Raw genomic sequence first — 20,663 nt, forward strand, 5'->3', positions numbered from 1 at the left:
GCTATTCATCACTTTGAATATTTCTTGCCACTCCCTTCTGGCCTGCATGGTTTCTGTTGAGAAATCAGCTGACAGTCGTATGGGTATTCCCTTGTAGGTAACTGAGTTTCTTTCTCTTGCTGCTTTTAAGATTCTCTCTTTGTCTTTTGCTCTTGGCATTTTAATTATGATGTGTCTTGGTGTGGTCCTCTTTGGATTCCTTTTGCTTGGGGTTCTCTGCGCTTCCTGGACTTGTAAGTCTATTTCTTTCACCAGGTGGGGGAAGTTTTCTGTCATTATTTCTTCAAATAGGTTTTCAATATCTTGCCCTCTCTCTTCTTCTGGTACCCCTATAATTCTGATGTTGGTACGCTTGAAGTTGTCCCAGAGGCTCCTTACACTATCTTCATATTTTTGGATTCTTTTTTCTTTTTGCTTCTTCGGTTGGGTATTTTTTGTTTCTTCGTATTTCAAATCTTTGACTTGATTCTTGGGATCCTCTTGTCTGCTGTTGGATCTCTGTATATTATTCTTTATTTCAGTCAGTGTATGCTTAATTTCTAGTTGGTCTTTTTTCATATCCTCCAGGGTCTCACTAAATTTATCAGCGGTTTCCATAAAATTCTTGAAAAACCTTATAAATGTGGTTTTGAACTCTATATCCAGTCGTTTGCTTTCCTCCATTTCTGTCATTTGTGACCTGTTTCTTTGTCTCCGCATTTTTTATGCTTCCCTGTGTTGGTAGAGTGGTTTTGTGTTCTAGGTGTCCTATAGGGCCCAGTGGCTCAGCCTCCCCAATTACCTGAGGTGGACACTCTTGGTGCACCCCCTTGTGGGCTTTGTGCACAGTCTTGTTGTAGTTATGCCTTGATTGTTGTAGGTATCACTGGGAGGAATTGACCTCCAGGCCAATTGTCAGTGAGAATTAGCTGTGTCTGCAGTGGGAGAACTTCTGTGTTGAAGACACCCTTCTGGGGCAAGACTTTCTTCAGTGGGGCTTTGGTGCTCACTGAGTCTGCCCCCTGAGTGTGTCCCTTATGGATCTGAGGAGTTGTAATCTGGATGGTCCCACTCTGACCACTGGGTACACTGGCTCTTGGATCTAAGGAGGTGCTAATTTAGTCTCTGCTTGAGGTTACCCAGCAGGAGCTATGAAAAGATCTGCAGATTCCCCTTCCTTTTTTGGAGTTTGGAGGTGCCCAGATGAGGCCCACCTGTGAAGCAATGCAAGCTGCTGAGGGGCCTTGGGCCTTCTCTTGTAAGTTCTTGGTCTGTCTGGCCCAGCTGTAATTTTTTAGGTAATTTTCAGGTTGCAAAGGGCCAGGGCATTCATATGCAAAAGCCTCTGCCACAGCCTAGGTGGGGCGGGGTCTCAAGGAATCAACAGGGCGGAGCAAGCAGCTATGGCAGATCCTCAGCCCTGCCCTAAGGGGCCACACGTCTCAGTGTCCCAGTAATTTAATTGCTGCAAGCACCTCTGAGGGAAAGCCGCCCTCAAGTTCTGAGTTCTGCCCGCTGCCGACAGTCCAGTTTCTCCCCGTATGAGTCCTGGGTCCCCAGAGACTTCCCGGAACTGGAGTTCAGAGCAGTCGGGAGCTTGTGACTCCCTCCCGATTCAAAAAGACAGCTGTGTCCTCAGGTACCAGCCCCTTTCCGCGCGCGCTTGAGCCTCCGTACCTTTGCACTTTACTTCCGCAGCTCCTGACTCTCAGTGTGCTTTTCTCTTTCCTTCTAGTTGTAGAATTTCCACTCAGGCAGCCTTCCTGTAGTTCTGGATGATGTCCATTTTGTCTTTTTGTTGTATTTGTGAAGTTGTTGTAGGAGGCAGCAATTTCGGTGTTTACCTATGCCACCATCTTGGTTTCTCCAGCAATTTAAAAATAAACACTGAGCCCTAACCAGTTTGGCTCAGTGGATAGAGCATCGGCCTGCGGACTCAAGGGTCCCAGGTTCAATTCCGGTCAAGGGCATGTACTTTGGTTGCGGGCACATCCCCAGTGGGGAGTGTGCAGGAGGCAGCTGATCAATGTTTCTCTCTCATCAATGTTTCTAACTCTCTATCCCTCTCCCTTCCTCTCTGTAAAAAATCAATAAAATATATTTTAAAAATAAATAAATAAATAAATAAATAAATAAATAAAAAATAAACACTGATTCATGCACGCGTGATACATATAAAGCTCTTGCTGGCACCAATCACACACGTGTGTTTCAATCTGTCATTATTGATCATGAATTTGATTGTTTTTGTTGACATTCTGAGGCTGAAAAAAAGTGGCAGCATTGATAGAATATATCTGAAGAATAGCTATTGGCACAATAGAAATGCAGACTGCCTCACACTCACATATTATTGATATTATTGTTTATTTATTAATCAACTTATATATTATTTTCATATGTATTTTACTAACTTTCTTTCATCTATGACACTTCTATTATAGAGAAAGAGCAATATTTAAATATTTCTTCTAATTAATTTCCTTTCAATGTACATGAATACATGCACTGGGCCACTAGTATATCATAAACATATATCTATAAATACAAACATACATCATTATATTTCACTGGTAGATGTACCATAATTTAGTTAACCAACCCTCTTATGATGATCATGTAAATTCTTTTCAATGTTTTGCTGTTACCAGTAGTGCTTCAGTAAGCATCATTGTGCCATAATTTCTTGCAAATTTATCAGACTGTTTCCTTAGGATAAATTCCCAGAAATGTTAATGCTACAACAATGTGCATTGTAAAGTTTTAATATATATTGTTTAATTGCTTCCCACAAAGTGCATCAGCATACCTCCTACCAGCAGAGGTCAGGACTGCCCACATTCAAATGCCCTCAACAAAATATTATAATGTTTTTAATTCTTTACCAATATGATAGATTTTTAAATGTCCATCTTTCTTGTTTTAATTCTAACTTCTTTTGTTTTCAAAAGATATTACATTTTCCTTAGCTTATCAACTATTTTTTTAATGAGGGGCTTATTTTGACTATTTTATAGGAAATGGTATCTTTTTCTTATTTATTTGTAAGAGTCCTTCATATATTAAGGATAATTACTTTTTCTTATATGTGTTGTAAATTTCTCAGTTCATCTTCTAAATGTGCTTGGGGTGTTTTAGGAGGCTCTGACTTTTTTTTTGACTTTTTTTTTAGAGAGAGAGTGGAAGGCAGGGAGGGAGAGGGAGAAGAAGACGAGAGAGAGAAAGAGAGAGATGTGAAAGAGACACATCGCTCAGATAGGAATCAGACCTTCAACCTAGGTATATTATCTTGACCAGGAATCAGACCTGAGACCCTTGGGTGCACTGGCTGATGCTCTAACCACTTCACAAGACCAGCCAAGGCTATAGGCCCTGCCTTTGTTTAAAGGAATGCCCACATGTCTTAGAGTAGTGTGGGTTTCCTTCGGTGTCTTTTTTTTTTTTAATTAAATCTTTAGTGTTCAGATTATTACATTTGTTCCTCTTTTTTCCCCCAATAACTCCCCTCCTCCCATTCCCTTTCTATGTCCCTGATTCTATTATAATCACCAGTTCATTCTGTTCATCAGATTATTTATTCACTTGATTCTTAGATTCACTTGTTGATAGATGCATATTTGTTGTTCATAATTTGTATCTTTACCTTTGTCTTCCTCTTCCTCTTCTTAAAGGATACCTTTCAGCATTTCATATAATGCTGGTTTGGTGGTGATGAACTCCTTTAGCTTTTCCTTATCTGTGAAGCTCTTTATCTGACCTTCAATTCTGAATGATAGCTTTGCTGGATAAAGTAATCTTGGTTGTAGGTTCTTGCTATTCATCACTTTGAATATTTCTTGCCACTCCCTTCTGGCCTGCATGGTTTCTGTTGAGAAATCAGCTGACAGTCGTATGGGTATTCCCTTGTAGGTAACTGAGTTTCTTTCTCTTGCTGCTTTTAAGATTCTCTCTTTGTCTTTTGCTCTTGGCATTTTAATTATGATGTGTCTTGGTGTGGTCCTCTTTGGATTCCTTTTGCTTGGGGTTCTCTGCGCTTCCTGGACTTGTAAGTCTATTTCTTTCACCAGGTGAGGGAAGTTTTCTGTCATTATTTCTTCAAATAGGTTTTCAATATCTTGCCCTCTCTCTTCTTCTGGTACCCCTATAATTCTGATGTTGGTACGCTTGAAGCTGTCCCAGAAGCTCCTTACACTATCCTCGCATTCTTGGATTCTTTTTTCATTCCGCCCCTCCGGTTGGGTGTTTTTTGCTTCCTCGCATTTCAAATCATTGACTTGATTCTTGCGCTCCTCTGGTCTGCTGTCGGGAGTCTGTATAATATTCGTTATTTCAGTCCGTGTATGCTTAATTTCTAGTTGGTTCCCCATCATAACATCGAGGGTCTCATTAGTTTTCTTGTAGATCTCATTAAGTTTATCAGTGGCTTCTAAACAGTTCTTGAGAGACCTTAAAAGTGTAGTTCTGAACTCTATATCTTCCATTGACAATTTTGTCCTGTTTCTTTGTCTCCGAATTTTGTTATGATTTCTTGGTGCACCCCCTAGTGGTCTTTGTGCACAGTCTTGTAGTTAAGCTTTGATTGTTGTAGCTAATACCAGGGAGGGTTTGACCTCCAGGCCAAGTGGCTGTGAGAATCAGCTGTGTCTGCAGTGAGAGAACTTCTGTCCTCTAGGGAGGTGCTAATCTAGCCTTTGTCTGAGGCTATCCGGCAAATGCCTCTGTGCAGGGCTTGGGCGGGGCAGGTCGCACAGGATCAACAGGGTGGGCCGGAGAGAGCAATTATGGCGGCTCTCAGTCCTGTCCCCAGGGGCTCTGCCTCTCTGAGTCCCAGCAACCGCTGCAAACGTCGGAGAGAAAGCTGCACTCGCTCTGACCAAAGCCAGACAGTCCCGCTTCTCCCGTTTGAGTCTGGGTCCCTAAAGACTGGCCCGTATCTGGAGCTCAGAGTCTGCGACTCCCTCCCGATTGAAAACGCCAACCGCGCCCTCCGCCACCAGCCCGCTCCGTGCACTCCGCACCTCAGAATTTGACTTCAGCACTGCGCCTCCTCTGAGTGTCTGTATGTGTTTCTCTTTCCTCCTAGTTGTAGGACTTCCACTCAGCCAGCGTTCCTGTGGTTCTGGGTGATGTCCATTCCGTCTTTTAGTTTCACTTTTGAAGTAGTTGTTCAAGGCAGCAGACTCCGGCGTTAACCTATGCCGCCATCTTGGTTCTCACTCTCCTTCGGTGTCTTTGTGATGGTTTCAGAGACCTACAGAAACAAGCTCTTCACCAGACCCTGGTGCACATCTTGGTCCTTTCCAAAGGCACCAAGCTCCAGCAGAGGGAGCCACAAGCTGTGGATTGCTGATAGCTCCAAACAGGGTACACAGGGCCAGTCAGAAAGAGTGTCTGACATTGTCCTGCACCAGAAATTGGGAGTCATAGCAGGTCTACCTAATACATTGACACAAACCCAAACAGGCAGCCAAAATGGGGAGAAAAAAACAAGCCCCAAATGAAAGAACAAGAGAATTCTCCAGAAGAAGAGATAAATGAAATGGAGATAAGAAAATTATCAGATACAGTGGGGCCTTGAATTACTAGTTTAATTTGTTCCATGACGGAGCTCATAACTCAAATTACTCGTATGTCAAATCTTAAAGTGAACGAGTGAGACATGTGATGCTGGGCTGATGTTGTGGCGTTCACTGTGATGTTCACTGCACCAACTAGCAGTGGGATATCTGAAGCTGGCTCATAACCTGAATTTTAGCTCGCAACTCAAAGCAAAAAATCAGCTGAGAGATGACTCGTATCTCAAAAAACTCGTTAGTTGGGACACTCGTAAATCAAGGCCCCCATTATTCAGAATAATGATGGCAAAGATGCTCAACAGCATGAGAAAAGATATGTAACTTCATATCAGTGAGTTAGAAGACAGGGTAGAAATAAATCACACACTCAGAGAACCAAAAAGAAAAAACAATTAAAAAAACAGGAGGACAGCTTAAGAGAACTGTGGGACAACATGACATGTAACAAAATTTGCATAATAGGAGTGCCAGAAGGAGAAGAGATAGAGAACATGTTTGAAGAAATAAAGGCAGAAAACTTCCATAACCTGTGAAGGAAAAAAGCACACAAGTCCAGGAGGCAGAGAGTGCACCAAGCAAGAAGAACCCAAACAGGCCCACACAAAGATACATCATAATTAAAATGCCAAAAATTAAAGACAAAGAGAGAATCTTAAAGGCAGCAAGAGAAAAGCAATTTGTTACCTACAAAGGAACTCCCATAAGACTGTCAGCGGATTTCTCATCAGATGCTGTAGGCCAGAAGGGAATGGCATGAGGTATTCAAGGTAATGAAAAACAAGGATCTGAAACAATGATTACTATATCCAGCAGAGCTATCATTCAAAATAAATGATGAAAGAGCTTCTTAGACACCCCCGCCAAAAAAAGATCCAGCAGTAAAAGAAGGATCTCTTACCCTTTGAGACAACATGGAGAGACCTGGAAAGTATTGTGCTAAGCAAAATAAGCCAGTCAGAGAAAGACAAGTATCAAATGATTTCACTCATATGTGAAATCCAATGAACAAAATAGATCCAGAGACATAGAAGCATGGAACATACAGTTGAATCTCAGAGGGAAGGCGGGGGAGGGTGGGTGGGTGGGAAGAGATCAAACAAAGAACTTGTATGCATATATGCATAATCCAGGGACAAAGACAATAAAGGGGTGAAGGCCTGGGGTGGGGAGTGGGGGCAGTCTAGAAGGGGTCAATGGGGGAAATAGGAGGACATAGGTAAGACTTTCAACAATAAAGGTAAAAAAGAGAAAAAAAGAAACAAGCTCTTCTCAGAAAATAGTTTGGCAGTGTCCGCTAAAAGGAAATTTAGGAAATAAAAACTTTAAGTAGAATTTCAGTGGGCTCTGTTTTGATCAATTAATTACCAATAAAATAACATGTTGCTCTACATAGCCCATGAAACCTCCCACACCTCAGCAAATAGATGCCCTTTGCACAGCATTTTGTTTCAGCTTCCAAGCAGTTGACCAGAAGTTTTAAATTAAAACTTTTTTTCTATTTCAAAAATTAGCCCTCAACATAGAATAGCTTGTCCCATGAGTGAGGGATATCCAGCACCTCTCTGCTTACTTGCTCTTTAATCTGGTCTTTCATCCTGCAACGCTAATGTTTAATGCCACTGGACTATCAAATTATTATTAAATGAAATAGAAGTTATTATTTTATATATCCACCCAAGTAGTATATCTTTTTTCCTTTTTAAATGTATTTTAGCTACTTTACCAAACAAAATAAACTAACAATAAACTGAACATATTTTGCACACCAAATTAGTTTCCAGTTTTTTCAAAATACACATATATTTCACACATTTTCATAAACATAGCCATGCATTTTGAATTCAAATATTTTGCAGATTAAATTGTTTTTGTATATTTTTTCATGTGTTAAAATTGTCAACATAATTATCATTTTATTGGCTGACTAGTATTCCAACAGGTAATATCCCATAGATGATTTTCAAAGGTTCTTTTGGCTCAGAAAGTCTCTTTAGCTCTATCACTGTCTGATGCTCAGTTCTGTCTTCTCTGTCCTTCTTGTTCCTTTTCCTCACTCCTTCAGCCTCAGCCTCGCTGTCAGGCACACACACAGCCAGAGCGCGGACAGGCAGGGACAGAGCAAAAGGAACTCGCCAGTGGTGTTTGACTCCCCAGGAAGACTGCTGTCTGTTTGGTTTCTGGCAAATACTATTTTCATGAATGCAGAGAACCATCTGCTCTCCCTCCCTGGCTGTGATTAACCGACAGATCCTTTGCTACCCTCGTGGTGACCTCCGCTCTCTCAATACCCACTAAGGGAATCATGTAAAATGTCCAGGAAACTGCGAGACTAACTTCATTCAACACTCCTTAGATTTTCACAATATCACTCAGTCATTAATACCTTTAAAGGAAGACATGACCTATACATTTTTAAATGATTCCATAAAATGGTACCAATTAATTTTCTAAGTATATGTATTAGGGAACATTTTAATTCTCCATTTTCAGATATTTCTGCTTTTGCAAAACTACCAGGCATTTGCAGAACTTTGCATTTCACCCTCTTTAGAAGATGTATCAGAATCACTTGATTTTATAATATACTAGAGGCCCAGTGTACGAAATTCGTGCACAGGGGGTGGGGTGGGGTGGGGTGGGGGAGGGTGTCCCTCAGCCCGGCCTACACCCTCTCCAATCTGGGACATCCCTCTCACAATCCAGGACTACTGGCTCCTAACTGCTCGCCTGCCTGCCTGCCTGATCACCCCTAACCCCTCTGCCTGTCTTCCTGATTGCCCCAACTGCCCTCCCCTGCTAGTCTGGCCACCCCCAACTGCCCTCCCCTGCCAGCCTGATTCCCCTAACTGCCCTCCCTTGCCAGCCTGATCGTCCCTAAACACCTCTGCCTTGGCCCCCGCCACTGTGGCTTTGTCTGGAAGGATGTCCAGAAGGATGTCTGGAAGATGTCTGGTCTAATTAGCATATTGCCCTTTTATTAGTATAGATTCTTCTGTCTAGGCAGATCATGTGGCTGAGCTCACTATCTTTAGACATCTGTCCTTTGGACCAAATGCACTCATCATTTCCTCCCAGATATTGAGAAAGTTCTACCCATCAACTCCTTGCCACACCCAGCAAAATTCTGAGCTCCAGTCAGCCACTACTCATCCAGGTGCTTAACTCTTGCTCTAGCCCCCTCTCCTTTCTGGAGTCTTCATCTGAGTCAGAGATATTGTGTGCCAATTTTATTTACAAACATGAAGACTTAACGAGCCAACTGAGCATTCAGAAGACATCGTGCTAGGATGTCTGTGAATCATTTCTCTCTCCACTTGGCAATAGTACTGGGAGATGGGGATCGCCACTATTTTTACATCTAGAAAGGGAGACTGAACGTTTAGGCAACTTGGCCATGCTAAGAAACTGTGCAGTGAGATGAGAGCCAGGTCTGAATCACTTAGCCAAGTGTCTCACTAGCAACTAAATTACCACTAATATCATATATATATATATATATATATATATATATATATATTCCTTAAACCTTCACTGAGGCATTGGTGAGTAGCGTGGATGTTCTGTGAGTGCCCTGATGTATCCTTGTCTGGTCCTTTGATATTTAGAGAGGTGAGAGACCAGGCACAACCACCGGAGAAGACAGGAGACAAGGTGCTGGAGGAGATGAAGAATGTGCGGGCCAAAGCTCTCAACTCATACCTGATTCTAGAATAAAAACCAGCTGGCCAGTTCTTCTCATCGGCTTTCTGCAAGTCACTGCGGTCCTTTGTGTCCAGTTATGTTCCAGCCATTTTTGCAATTAAAGTTTCTAGAGAAAAAAATGAAATGTGGATATGTGGATGATGTGTATATTTTTGTTATAACTTTTCTTTTTAAAAATAAGATGTCATTAGTATGATGGCAATGTCTAAAGCTTCTAGGTGGGAGACTTCGTGGACAAAGACTTCGAGCCGGGAGTGAGCCTGTGCGGAAAGGGGAGGAGCCAGGTGCTGAGAGTCCAGGGGAGGGGGGGCGCCAGGGCCAGAGGAGCGAGGCTGTGGGGAGGGCCACTCTCCCATCTCTGCATGGAACCAGCCCCTCACTGACTGGCTTTGGCAGCCATTTCGGGAGAGATCAGCCTTGGCAAGGACATTGGCTCCCCAAGTAGCTAGGATTTGGCAGACACTGGCGAGGGGGTGGGAAATGGAGGGGACATTGTGGGGCAGAGCTTGCAGGCTGGTTTGAGAGCAACCGGAAAAACACCCCTCTGGGGGCCCTGTAAACATGTCAGTAAAAATCAGGCCTTTGATTGTGTTTGTCAACATGGCTGCGTTCGCTTACACGAGCTGGTAAGGCTTATGGCAGTTGGACTATAATCCTCATCCGAGGCTATTTTTCCATTGATTTTTAGAGAGAGAGGAAGAGAAAGGGAAAGACAGAGAGAGATATCAATGTGAGAGAGGCACATCAATTGGTTGCCTCCTGCTCAAGCCCCCACCTGGGCCCAGGCCAGGGAGGAGCCTGCAGCCAAGGTACGTGCCCTTTACTGGAATCGAACCTGGGACCCTTCAGTCTGCAGGCCGACCAGCTCTACCCACTGTGCTCAGCCATGCGCCCTCTCGTGGGTCCTGTGGCAGGCCAGGTACATACCACTGAGCCAAACCGGCTAGGGCAGCACTTGGACTATATATAACAACCCATACTGATCCAAACATGCCTGGATGTATTTCTTCCACTATTTTTATGCGTACACTTAAATTGCTGATATCAGGCTGTATATACAATTTTGAAAGGACTTTTCATTAATTCATTGAGCCTGACATTTTTCTGGGATTTGTTTTTCCACCATGAAACCAAAACCAAGACCATCCCAGCCCCATGTGCAAAACAGAAGTTTTTATCACTCAGTTATGCACCAGTTCCTGTGGGGAATGCCCTAGGGCGGGGGGCAGAGGGAGACACCAGCAACAGGAGGCAGAGCCCCGTTGCCACTCCTCAAAACTAGGTGTACCAGGGACAGCAGTGCCCAGTTACAACTGAGTTTCAGGTACACTACAAAGAGCGTTTTACGCCCCAGTAGCATATGTACTATTTGGGACATATTACACTAAAAAAGTAATTCATTGTTTGTCCTAAACTCATAGTTAACTGTTCTACATCTTCATTTGCTGAATCTGACAACCCTACTCAACACCCAGTGGTTTTGAGAAATAATGTCTGAGTGGATACTGAGCAAATGAGACAGAGGCAGTAATTCACACGGGAGTTGTGTGTGAGGCACCAGGCAGACTTTCCATCCACGTAGAAGAACAGTTTTCTGTGGGGCCTCACATGTGCCAGGCCTTCTGCTGACCCGTGAGAGCAGTGCTCCCTCCGTCCTCACTCTTTCCCCAGAGAGAGGCCGCATTACTTCCCCCAGGAGAGAAACCCAAAGGTCCCGAAGCCAGGTGACTCCCCACCCTGGTGAGGCCCCAGGAAGCCTGTGACTGTGAGGCCTGGGCAGAGTCAGGAAGGGACTGGGAGGCACTCGGAGCCAGGCCAGTCATAGGTGCTGGGCTGGAGGGGCGGCGGGAGCCAGGGCCACTGCCTGCTGCCACCGGAGGACACCGTCTTCATTCAAGGGACACAGCAGACCCTGTGTTCTCCCTCTGCCTCCTCCTCTCCTTGTCGCCAATCTCCTCCTCTTTTTTAAGCTACAAATGTATCCCACATTATCAGCTTAAGGCAGCCATTTTCAACTTTTTTCGTCTCCTGGCGCACATAAACTAATTACTAAAATTCTGCAGCACACCAAACTATATATTTTTTGCCGACCTGACCCAAAAAAAGGGGGTATAACTTTGATTCATTCACACCAGATGGCTGTGGATGTGTTGGCTGTTGTCATGTTTTATTTGACAATCGAAGGGAAAATAGATCAGTGCCCCTAGCTAAATAGTCAGGTATTGCATGTTTTAAAAATTCTTGCGGCACAGCAGCTGAAAATCGCTGCTTAAGGGATAAAATGAGGTCGCATTACTTTTACTATGCAAAGTCCAAAATTCTTATCTCCCACCCCACCCACAACAGAAAATGGTGCACTTGCCTTCCGGGGGCCAGTGTTCTTCCCAGGATAAGTCCATGCACCCGGGGGCCACACGCTGCCCCTGGCCGGGTCCTGACAATCACTCAGGCACCCTGGGCCTGGGCTGCCCCCACAGGGAGTATCTCTGCAGTCTGATGGGTGCCCATCCGCCATGGGACAAAGGCTTAAGCCACCACTGCTGGCCGGGCGCGGGAGGGGAGAGCGGGCACTGCACATGATGCGGGCCTGGGAGAGAGCACAGAGCACATGAGCGCTCGGGCAGGTGGTTGGGAACATGTCCCAGGGCTGGGAGAGCAGGGGAAGACACAACTCGATCATCACATTCAGAGTGTACTAAGCACCCAGAAAAGACAATAAACAAGTTTTTAAAAATGTAACATGTACAAAAAAAAAAGCACAAAGTGAAAGAGTGTGGCTCAATAAATGTTCACAATGTGAGCATACTTGAATAACTCCAAAAAGAGTTTATTACGGGAAATTACATAGGAGGCATGTCCCAGGTGGCACTGGAAGCCATGATACCCTCTGCACCGCCTGGCAGGTGCTGGGGGGCATATAGGACAGGGCAGGAGGGATAGGATCCTGGGGCCTGACCCGCCCCAGGCAGGGGGAAACCGCCTATCCTGCTCCCCAGGCCAACTATTGGCCTGTCCCAGGAACCAGCACAAGCCAGGGCACCACGGGGCATGGGGGAGGAGTCAGACAACCTCTGAGGGGGTTCAGGGAGCGACCCCTCTTCTGTCCCGGATCTAGCTGGCAGGTCTGGCTGCACCCAGGCAGTGGTCACAGCAGGAAACGGGCTGTCCTCCACAGCAGATGTGCACACACACATCTGTACACAAAAATGTACACTTACACACAAGCTCCATTGGCGTGGCTGAGCCATCCAGGAGCCAGGCTCCCGGTGGTCCGGGAAGGGACACAGCTACAGCCTGCCCTGGGCAAAACCCAGATTTCACACATGCATGATGCCAGGTGTGAGAAGTGCTACAAAGGAAGACTGAAGTAGGTGAGGGGAGCGGGAGTGGCCCCCCAAAGCCTGCCAGAGGAGGTGCCGCTGAGCGGAGACCTGAGGGAAGGGGGACAGCTTTCTGGGCAGAGGGGCACGTGCAGAGGCCCTCAGAGGTGTGTGCCTGGCCTCCCAGAGGACCCGTGAGAAGGCAAGGGGCTGAGCACAGTGAGCTGAGGGGAAGGGGGGCTTGAACGCAGAGATGCAGGCACAGGTCACGTGGGATCTCGCCGCCAGGACACGACTTTGGCTTGGGATTTCATTCTAAGTGAGATGCCGAGCCCTCAGAGAGTTTTGACCAAGAGAGCAACATGAGCTTTTCCTGTTCTGAACAGACGTTATGAGCCCCTGTGGGGAAGGGACCACATGGAGCAGGGGTGCAAAAAGGAGGCCATGAGGGGACCCTGGCACCAGATGTTCCAGTCAGAACGCGGGCTGTCTGGCACCAGGGCCTTTTGGAGGATGGCAGGCAGGCTCACCTCAGGGTCGGTATCACGTGACACCAACAAAGGAAAACACAGGTGCTCCGGATGCAGCATGGGGGCAAGGTGGAGAGGAGGCACCCTGGGTGTCCCCTGCCTGCCATCCTAAGCCAGTTTTTTTTTTAAGTTTTACTTTGAAATAATTTCAGACAGAAGGGAAATCTATAACACTGATACAGAGCTCCCACATACATGCGACCGAGCTTCCCCCAACGTTAACATCCACCCGGTACAACTATTAGAAGCAGGACATGGAGGTTGGCACCATGCTCCTGACAGATGCCCCTTTATTTTCCCAGGACGCCACACTGCATTCAGTCCGTCTCCTTCGTCCCTTCTAATCTGCCATAGTCCTCGAGGTCTCTTCTTATCACCATGGCCTTGACACTTTGGGCGGTAGTTTCCTAGGATCTCCTACAGCAGTGATGGCGAACCTAAGACACGTGTGTCAGAGGTGACACGTGAACTCATTTTTTTTGGTTGATTTTTCTTTGTTAACCCTTTGCGGTCATATTAAATTTGGACATGGGTGTTGTACTGGTCGGAATTAATTTCCATTGGAAGAGCAGTGATACATAACAAGCAAGATTATGAAGGATAAACAAGATTTATTAATTCTTTTTTGGAACTATGTCACTACTAGTAGAATCACTACAAACGTTATCACTTTCTACGTCAGAGTCAGTATTCAAGGTGCCAAAATAAAACTCCTCATCGTTACTTTCAGATTCGCAGTACACTTCTTTCGGTAACTTTCTTTTTGCCATTTTGGAGTATTATTTTGAAATATCTTAACAAGCGAGAATGCCTAATTACAGTTAAACGTAATTTGTAAAGCTTTATTTGAAACTCTGCGAAGTATCTCCGAAGCTTGTCGATTTCTTCACTCTCTAAAGGCGACTGACTCGCCACGGTGTTTTGCATGGCGAGTGTGGAACGCCCGCGTTTGTTTATATTGAGTTTCGATATCTCCGATTTGTCGGGGCAATGTTTTGGTTCGTGACAAGGTCGCTCAGACACTTAAGAGCTTTCAGGGAGGAGCAACTAAGATGGCGGCATAGGTAAACACCGGGAAATTATTGCCTCACACAACAATTGAAAATTACCCCAAAGGACTGAGCAAACATCATCCAGAACAACAGGAAGGCTGGCTGAGTGTAAATTCCACAACTAGAAGGAAAGAAAAGCACGCTGAGAGCCAGAGGCGCTGCGGAGGTGAAGTGCAGAGGTACGGCGGCGCGCGCGCGCGAGGAAAGGGGGTGGCGCCTGAGGACGCGGCTGTCTTTTTGAATCACAAACTCCCGACGGCTCTGAACTCCGGTTCCGGGAAGTCTCTGGGGACCCAGGTCTCACACGGGGAGAAGCTGGTCTGTCCGGCAGCGAGCGAACTTGAGGGCGGCTTTCCCTCAGAGGTGCTTGCAGCCGTTACCGGAACACTGAGACGCGCGACTCCGGGCGGAGAATCGGCCATGGCCGCTTTCTCCGCCCTCTGACTCCCTGAGACCCCGCCCCACCCAGGCTGCGGCAGAGGCTTTTGCATGTGAATGTACCTAACTGCAGCCGAACCAGGCAGACCTGGAACTTCCAAGAGAAGGCCCAAGGCCCCGCAGCGGCTTGCATTGCTTCACAGCTGAGCCTCTTCGTGGCTCCTGCTGTGTGGCCTCAGGCAGAAGCTGAATTAGCACCTCCTTAGATCCAGGAGCCACTGTACCCAGTGGTCAGAGGGGGTCCATCCAGACTGCAACTCCTCAGATCCATAAGGGACGCACTCAGGGAGCAGACTCAGTGAGCACCAAAGCCCCACTGAAGCAAGTCTTGCCCCAGAAGGGTGTCTTCAGCACAGAAGTTCTCCCACTTTAGACACAGCTGATTCTCACAGCCAATTGGCCTGGAGGTCAATTCCTCCCAGTGAGTCTACAACAACCAAGGCACCAAGAGTGCACCAAGAGTGTCCACCCCAGGTAACTGGGGAGGCTGAGCTACTGGGCCCTACAGGACACCTGGTGCACAGGGCCACTCTATCAACACAGGGAAGCTGCCAAAATGCGGAGACAAAGAAACAGGTCACAAATGGCAGAAATGGAGGAAAGCAAACGATTGGATATAGAGTTTAAGGCCACGGTTATAAGGTTTTTCAAGAATTTTATGGAAACCGCCGATAAATTTAATGAATCCCTCAATAAGTATAGGGAGACCATGGAGGACATGAAAAAGGACCAACTAGAAATTAAGCATACACTGACTGAAATAAAGAATAATTTACAGAGATCCAGCAGCAGAAAAGAGGATCCCAAGAATCAAGTCAAAGATTTGAAATACAAAGATACAAAAAATACCCAACCGAAAAAGAAAAAAGAAAAGAGATTCCAAAAATATGAAGATAGTGTAAGGAACCTCTGGGACAACTTCAAGCGTACCAACATCAGAATTATAGGGGTACCAGAAGGAGAGAGAGGGCAAGATATTGAAAACCTTTTTGAAGAAATAATGACAGAAAACTTCCCCTACCTGGTGAAAGAAATGGACTTACAAGTCCAGGAAGCGCAGAGAACCCCAAACAAAAGGAATCCAAGGAGGACCACACCAAGACACATCATAATTAAAATGCCAAGAGCAAAAGATAAAGAGAGAATCTTAAAAGCAGCAAGAGAAAGACAGTCAGTTACCTACAAGGGAGTACCCATACGACTGTCAGCTGATTTCTCAACAGAAACCATGCAGGCCAGAAGAGACTGGCAAGAAATATTCAAAGTGATGAATAGCAAGAACCTGCAACCAAGATTACTTTATCCAGCAAAGCTATCATTCAGAATAGAAGGTCAGATAAAGAGCTTCACGGATAAGAAAAAGCTAAAGGAGTTCATCACCACCAAACCAGCATTATATGAAATGCTGAAAGGTATTCTTTAAGAAGAGGAAGAAGAAAAAGGAACTCTTACCATTTGCCACAGCATGGATGGAACTTGAGAGCGGATAAATACCACAGGATCTCACTCATTTGTGGAATATAATGAACAACATAAGCTGATGAACAAGGACTGATCCAGAGACGGAGAGGCATTGATTGGACTGTCGGGACTTGGAGGGAAGGTAGGGGAGGGTGGGGGTAAGGGGGAAAGATCAACCAAAGGACTTATATGCAAGCATATAGGCCTAACCAATGGACATGGACAACGGGGGGGTGAGGGCATGAGCGGGGGTGGGGGGGGGTGGGGGGTAGAGGGTAACGTGGGGACAAGGACACATATGTAATATCTTAATCAATAAAAAATATATTTAAAAAAAAAAAAAGAGCTTTCAGGGAAATTATGAACTGACACATGAATGAATAGAGTTAAGATTCATACGGTTCCTTGCTGTGGTGGCTGAGAGCAGACATACGACCGGAACGGTAAAAAAGCTTTGGTGGCTGAGAGTAGACAAACGACCGCAAAGGGTTAAATGGCATTTAAATACATAAAATAAATATCAAAAATATAAATCTTTGTTTTACTATGGTTGCAAATATCAAAAAATTTCTATATGTGACACGGCACCAGAGTTAAGTTAGGGTTTTTCAAAATGCTGACACGCCGAGCTCAGAAGGTTCGCCATCACTGCCCTACGGTGTGGGTTTGCCTGATGTGTTCTCACGATGAGGAGGAGGTTATGCATCCGCAAGAGAGCCACAGGAGTGGCGTGTCATGCTTGGTGCCTCTCAGCAAGGGTGCGTGCTGCCAGTGGGTCTTACAGAGGAGATTAAACTTGACTAAAGAGCTGTCTGCTGAGTTTCTCCACTGAAAAATTTCCAATTTTCTCTTGATAGTTAATATCTTAGAGGAGATGATTTGAAAATATGCAAATGTCCTATTTCTCCTCAACTTCAGCACCCACCGGTGGTTCTCGTTTACAACAGTTATTAACACGGTGTCTGCTTAATGATGATTCCCGTGACCTGCCTCCGCCCTCCCTCCCTCCCTCCCTCCCTCCCTCCCTCATTCACTCATTCATTCACTCATTCATTATTTATATCAGAATAGAACGCTGGATATTTATTTTATTATATGAGTTATACTTCAATACCATCATTACTTATTTTGCTGCTCAAACTGTTTCAACTTTGGCCACTGGGAGTTCCCTCGGGTTGACTCTGTCCTTTAAACATGCCCCTATCCTTTTTAAAGCATTTTCTCACTTTCTGGCATTACAAGATATCCCGGGTTTATCTTGTATTTTCTCTGCCTCAACCCTGGAGTCAACTATTTCTCCAAAGAGCCTTGGTTCCTTTTATGGGAGAATGCTGCTAAAATAAAACTTTTCTTCCCACCTTCTAAGTTTTTCTAAGTTAATCTGTCTTAATAAAGACAGATTAACAGGAGAAAATCAAATTTGTAATATGTATGCACTGGGAATTCACATAAGCATGAAAATTCCCAAAGACCTTAAGGTAATATTGAGTACAAGAGGAAGTGGGGTGCAGGGGCTGAGATTTCAAAGGAAGTAGGTAATTTACAGATTGAGGAGTTGTGGAACACTTAGAGCAGATAAATTCTTGGTAGGCAACAGGCCCTGGGGTAACCCTGTCACCGGCTTCCCCGGCAGCCCTCCCGTCCATCACGCTCAGTTCGATCAGGCCAAGGTGGGCATCCTGCGACTTCCTTCCCGGAACAGGCCTTTCCAAGCGAATCTCTCCTGCAGGAAAGAGGGAGGGTCAAAGGTTCTTTCTGAGTCTTTTGTTTTTTAATAACCAGCTTAAGATCAGTCTCCCCATATCCAAAGGGCAGTTGTAGGAGAGCAAAACTTTGGTCCCCTTCCCTTAGAAGCCAAGCAGCTCATTGCCACTGGGGTCTCACTGCTTCTAGTCTCTCTCAGTGGACAGAGCTGGGAATACATGTATTCATATAACCCACAGGCGTAACCACACCTGTATATCTATCTGTATATCTATCTAGCTTACAAACCCTGAATTGATGCTGCTACTTCTGATTCAGTGCAGCCTATGAGGTTCACTTTAGCCTTCCCCCTCTCCTCGCTGGTAACTTCTTTCTCTAGCAATGCTAAGCCCACTCTCCTTGTCCACAGTGTGACTTATTCATCCAGTGCTAGCATACCCACAGGGCAATGTCGGAATTGCAGCCCACCTCCCTGTGGGAAACGCATGTACTAACCAGATCACAGCTCTTACTTGAGTTCATTTTGTCTTTGGCGTTGCAGGGTCCAGTTAGAATACAGTTCTCCTCGGTTACTCAGGTCGGTCCCCCACTCCTGTCAGTGTGGTTATGTTACACAGCCGGGATGCGGCTGGGTTCACGGTTCATATCCACCTCGGGTCCCCCGTGTCCTCATGGGTTTTAGCTGTTTGTTTATATGTGGGCATGTGACGGGTATGTGGAGCATCACACTGGCTCTGAGAGCCAGACTCAGGCAAGTGTCCTGCCCCCTCATTCTTACTCCCAGTTCCCATTCCCTCATCTTATTACCCCCGTGAGACTATCCCCTGCAGGGAATCAATCTCTGTAGTTTCCAGTTTATCCTTCAGATTGGTAATCTTTTTTTTTTTCTAAATATATTTTATTGATTTTTTTACAGAGAGGAAGGGAGAGGGATAGAGAGTTAGAAACATTGATGAGAGAGAAACATCGATCAGCTGCCTCCCACACGGCCCCTACTGGGGATGTGCCCGCAACCAAGGTACATGCCCTTAACGGAATCGAACCAGGGACCCTTCAGTCCGCAGGCCGAGGCTCTATCCACTGAGCCAAACCAATTAGGGCCTGATTGGTAATCTTTTCAAGGCTCCCAGGGGCCAAGAACCCTGACCTTCCCTCTGCATCCCTCCTCCGCACTCACCAGCCTCAGGCAGTCTCCTAAGTCTGCCCTCACACCTGCACCTTTGCGCCTGCTGCTCCTAAGACTGCACCACCTTCTGGCCTTCAAGTCCTGCACAGCTCAGTCTTCCCCAGGCCCCTGGCCCTTGGGCCCTGCACTACTTCCACGGTGGAACTAAGTCATCTCCCAGTGTCTAGTCCCCACCGCTACTGAGAGGGAAGGGCCCTGTCAGGCTTACTCAGGGAGCTGCCTCCCTGGACGTCCACCTTCCACCTCACTAGCCGCTGCACTCAGCATGACCAGCCAGCGGTTCCTGAGCCCCTGCAACCCCACCTCCCCCAGCCCCGCCTTCTTCCTGGCAGCCAGCACTGCATTACTTGTGTGAGCTTCTTGCTTAGGGCTTGTTACACTGACTTTGAACCTGTTCTCATGTCAGTGCATGTATCTGTATCCATCTGTTTCCCCACCCATAAACCAGAGCCAATGCCTTTCATTTCTCTCCCTGCCTTCCAAGGCCCATCTCAGCTGTGGCCCCTGGAATGGGCTGAGTATATTGGGGATCTGGTGCCACCTGGTGGATGCCACAAGAAAGGCCTCTTCTGCCTCCTAAGTAGTAGCCTAGGATTCCCACCAGGAAGCCAAGCAACGCGACTTCCAAATATGAATGATGGTCTCTGCTTTCCTCCCTTTTTTCAGACAACCACTAGGTGGCAAAGGCAAGAAGACCTTCTATATATTGTCATCTGGGATAAGCCCCACAGAAAAAGTTCCTTCCGTGAAATCATTGGCCACGTGAAGTTTGAGGGCTTCCTGTGGGATCAGAGCCAGGTTCCATCGACATCCAGATATAAGCAAGGGCTGGCTGAGGGCACGAGGCGTCAGGCGTAAACAGCTGCCCCTAAAGACTGCCAGCTCGCTCTCCTGCATCGCTCTGGTTGCCACCCCATTCTCTCTCTAAAGCCCAAACTATGTAAAACCAAAGAACCTCAGGATAAGTTAGTAAACTGCTTCATTTTACAAGTAATTATAATTGCTTCCTTTTAGTGTGTGAAGCATTTTCCTCACAACATTCTGAGACACACAGAGTAGTTGTTACTATGGTGATTTGCATATGGGGAAACTGAGGTCCAGAGAGGTTCATGGATTTGCCCAATAAACAAAACGGCCTGGTTTGGGCTTCCTGATTCGTACTCCACTCTTCTCTTGATCACATGAAAATCAATGAAAATATTACAGATTTACATTTCTTTACTTTTTATTTAAACTTTCAAATTTTGGGTCTCTAAGTGTAAAGATATTACATAATGATGTTTACGTTTTACTTAGTTATTTGTAAGTGCCTTTCTGGAAGTGCTTTCTCTAAAAGCCCTGGCTCTAAGAGCAATCGGTCTGGAGCTAAAGAAACACAGTGGTAAGTTTGTCCCACAAGGGCAGTGGCCGCGTCTCACTCATTTCTGCACCCCAGCACACAGCGAGACGTCTGGCACAGGTAGGCTCTCAATAAATGTTTGTTGGATGAAAGAATGTAAAAGAAATACGGGAACTATGTGTCTAATATCTGTTCACCTTTCCATGGACATACGTGTTCATAGAGTATATTTGTTATAGGAAAAAAATGAGTTAAACCCAGTAGAGAATTTAAAATCCAGAACATCAGAGATGGAAGGACATGGAACATCATCTAATCCCGTACTGCTAAATATGGGTGTGGTCACCACAAATTTAGCAAATTCATGCAGTTTTCT

The 20,663-nt window shown here is 45.7% G+C and overlaps 1 protein-coding gene across 2 annotated transcripts in view; it reads left to right on the forward strand.

Moving 5' to 3' along the window:
* Positions 1-9,269, forward strand: part of CFAP221 (cilia and flagella associated protein 221) — a 102,828-nt gene extending 93,559 nt beyond the window's left edge. For both annotated transcript variants that reach the window (XM_036320414.1, XM_036320415.1), the window contains one exon: positions 9,161-9,269. In XM_036320414.1, the coding sequence (XP_036176307.1) occupies positions 9,161-9,269 (109 nt within the window). The remainder of the gene's footprint in view (positions 1-9,160) is intronic.
* The last annotated feature ends 11,394 nt before the right edge of the window (positions 9,270-20,663 follow it).

The sequence above is a fragment of the Myotis myotis genome, unplaced genomic scaffold (genome assembly GCF_014108235.1).
Source record: "Myotis myotis isolate mMyoMyo1 unplaced genomic scaffold, mMyoMyo1.p scaffold_m19_p_8, whole genome shotgun sequence".
NCBI lineage: Eukaryota > Metazoa > Chordata > Mammalia > Chiroptera > Vespertilionidae > Myotis > Myotis myotis.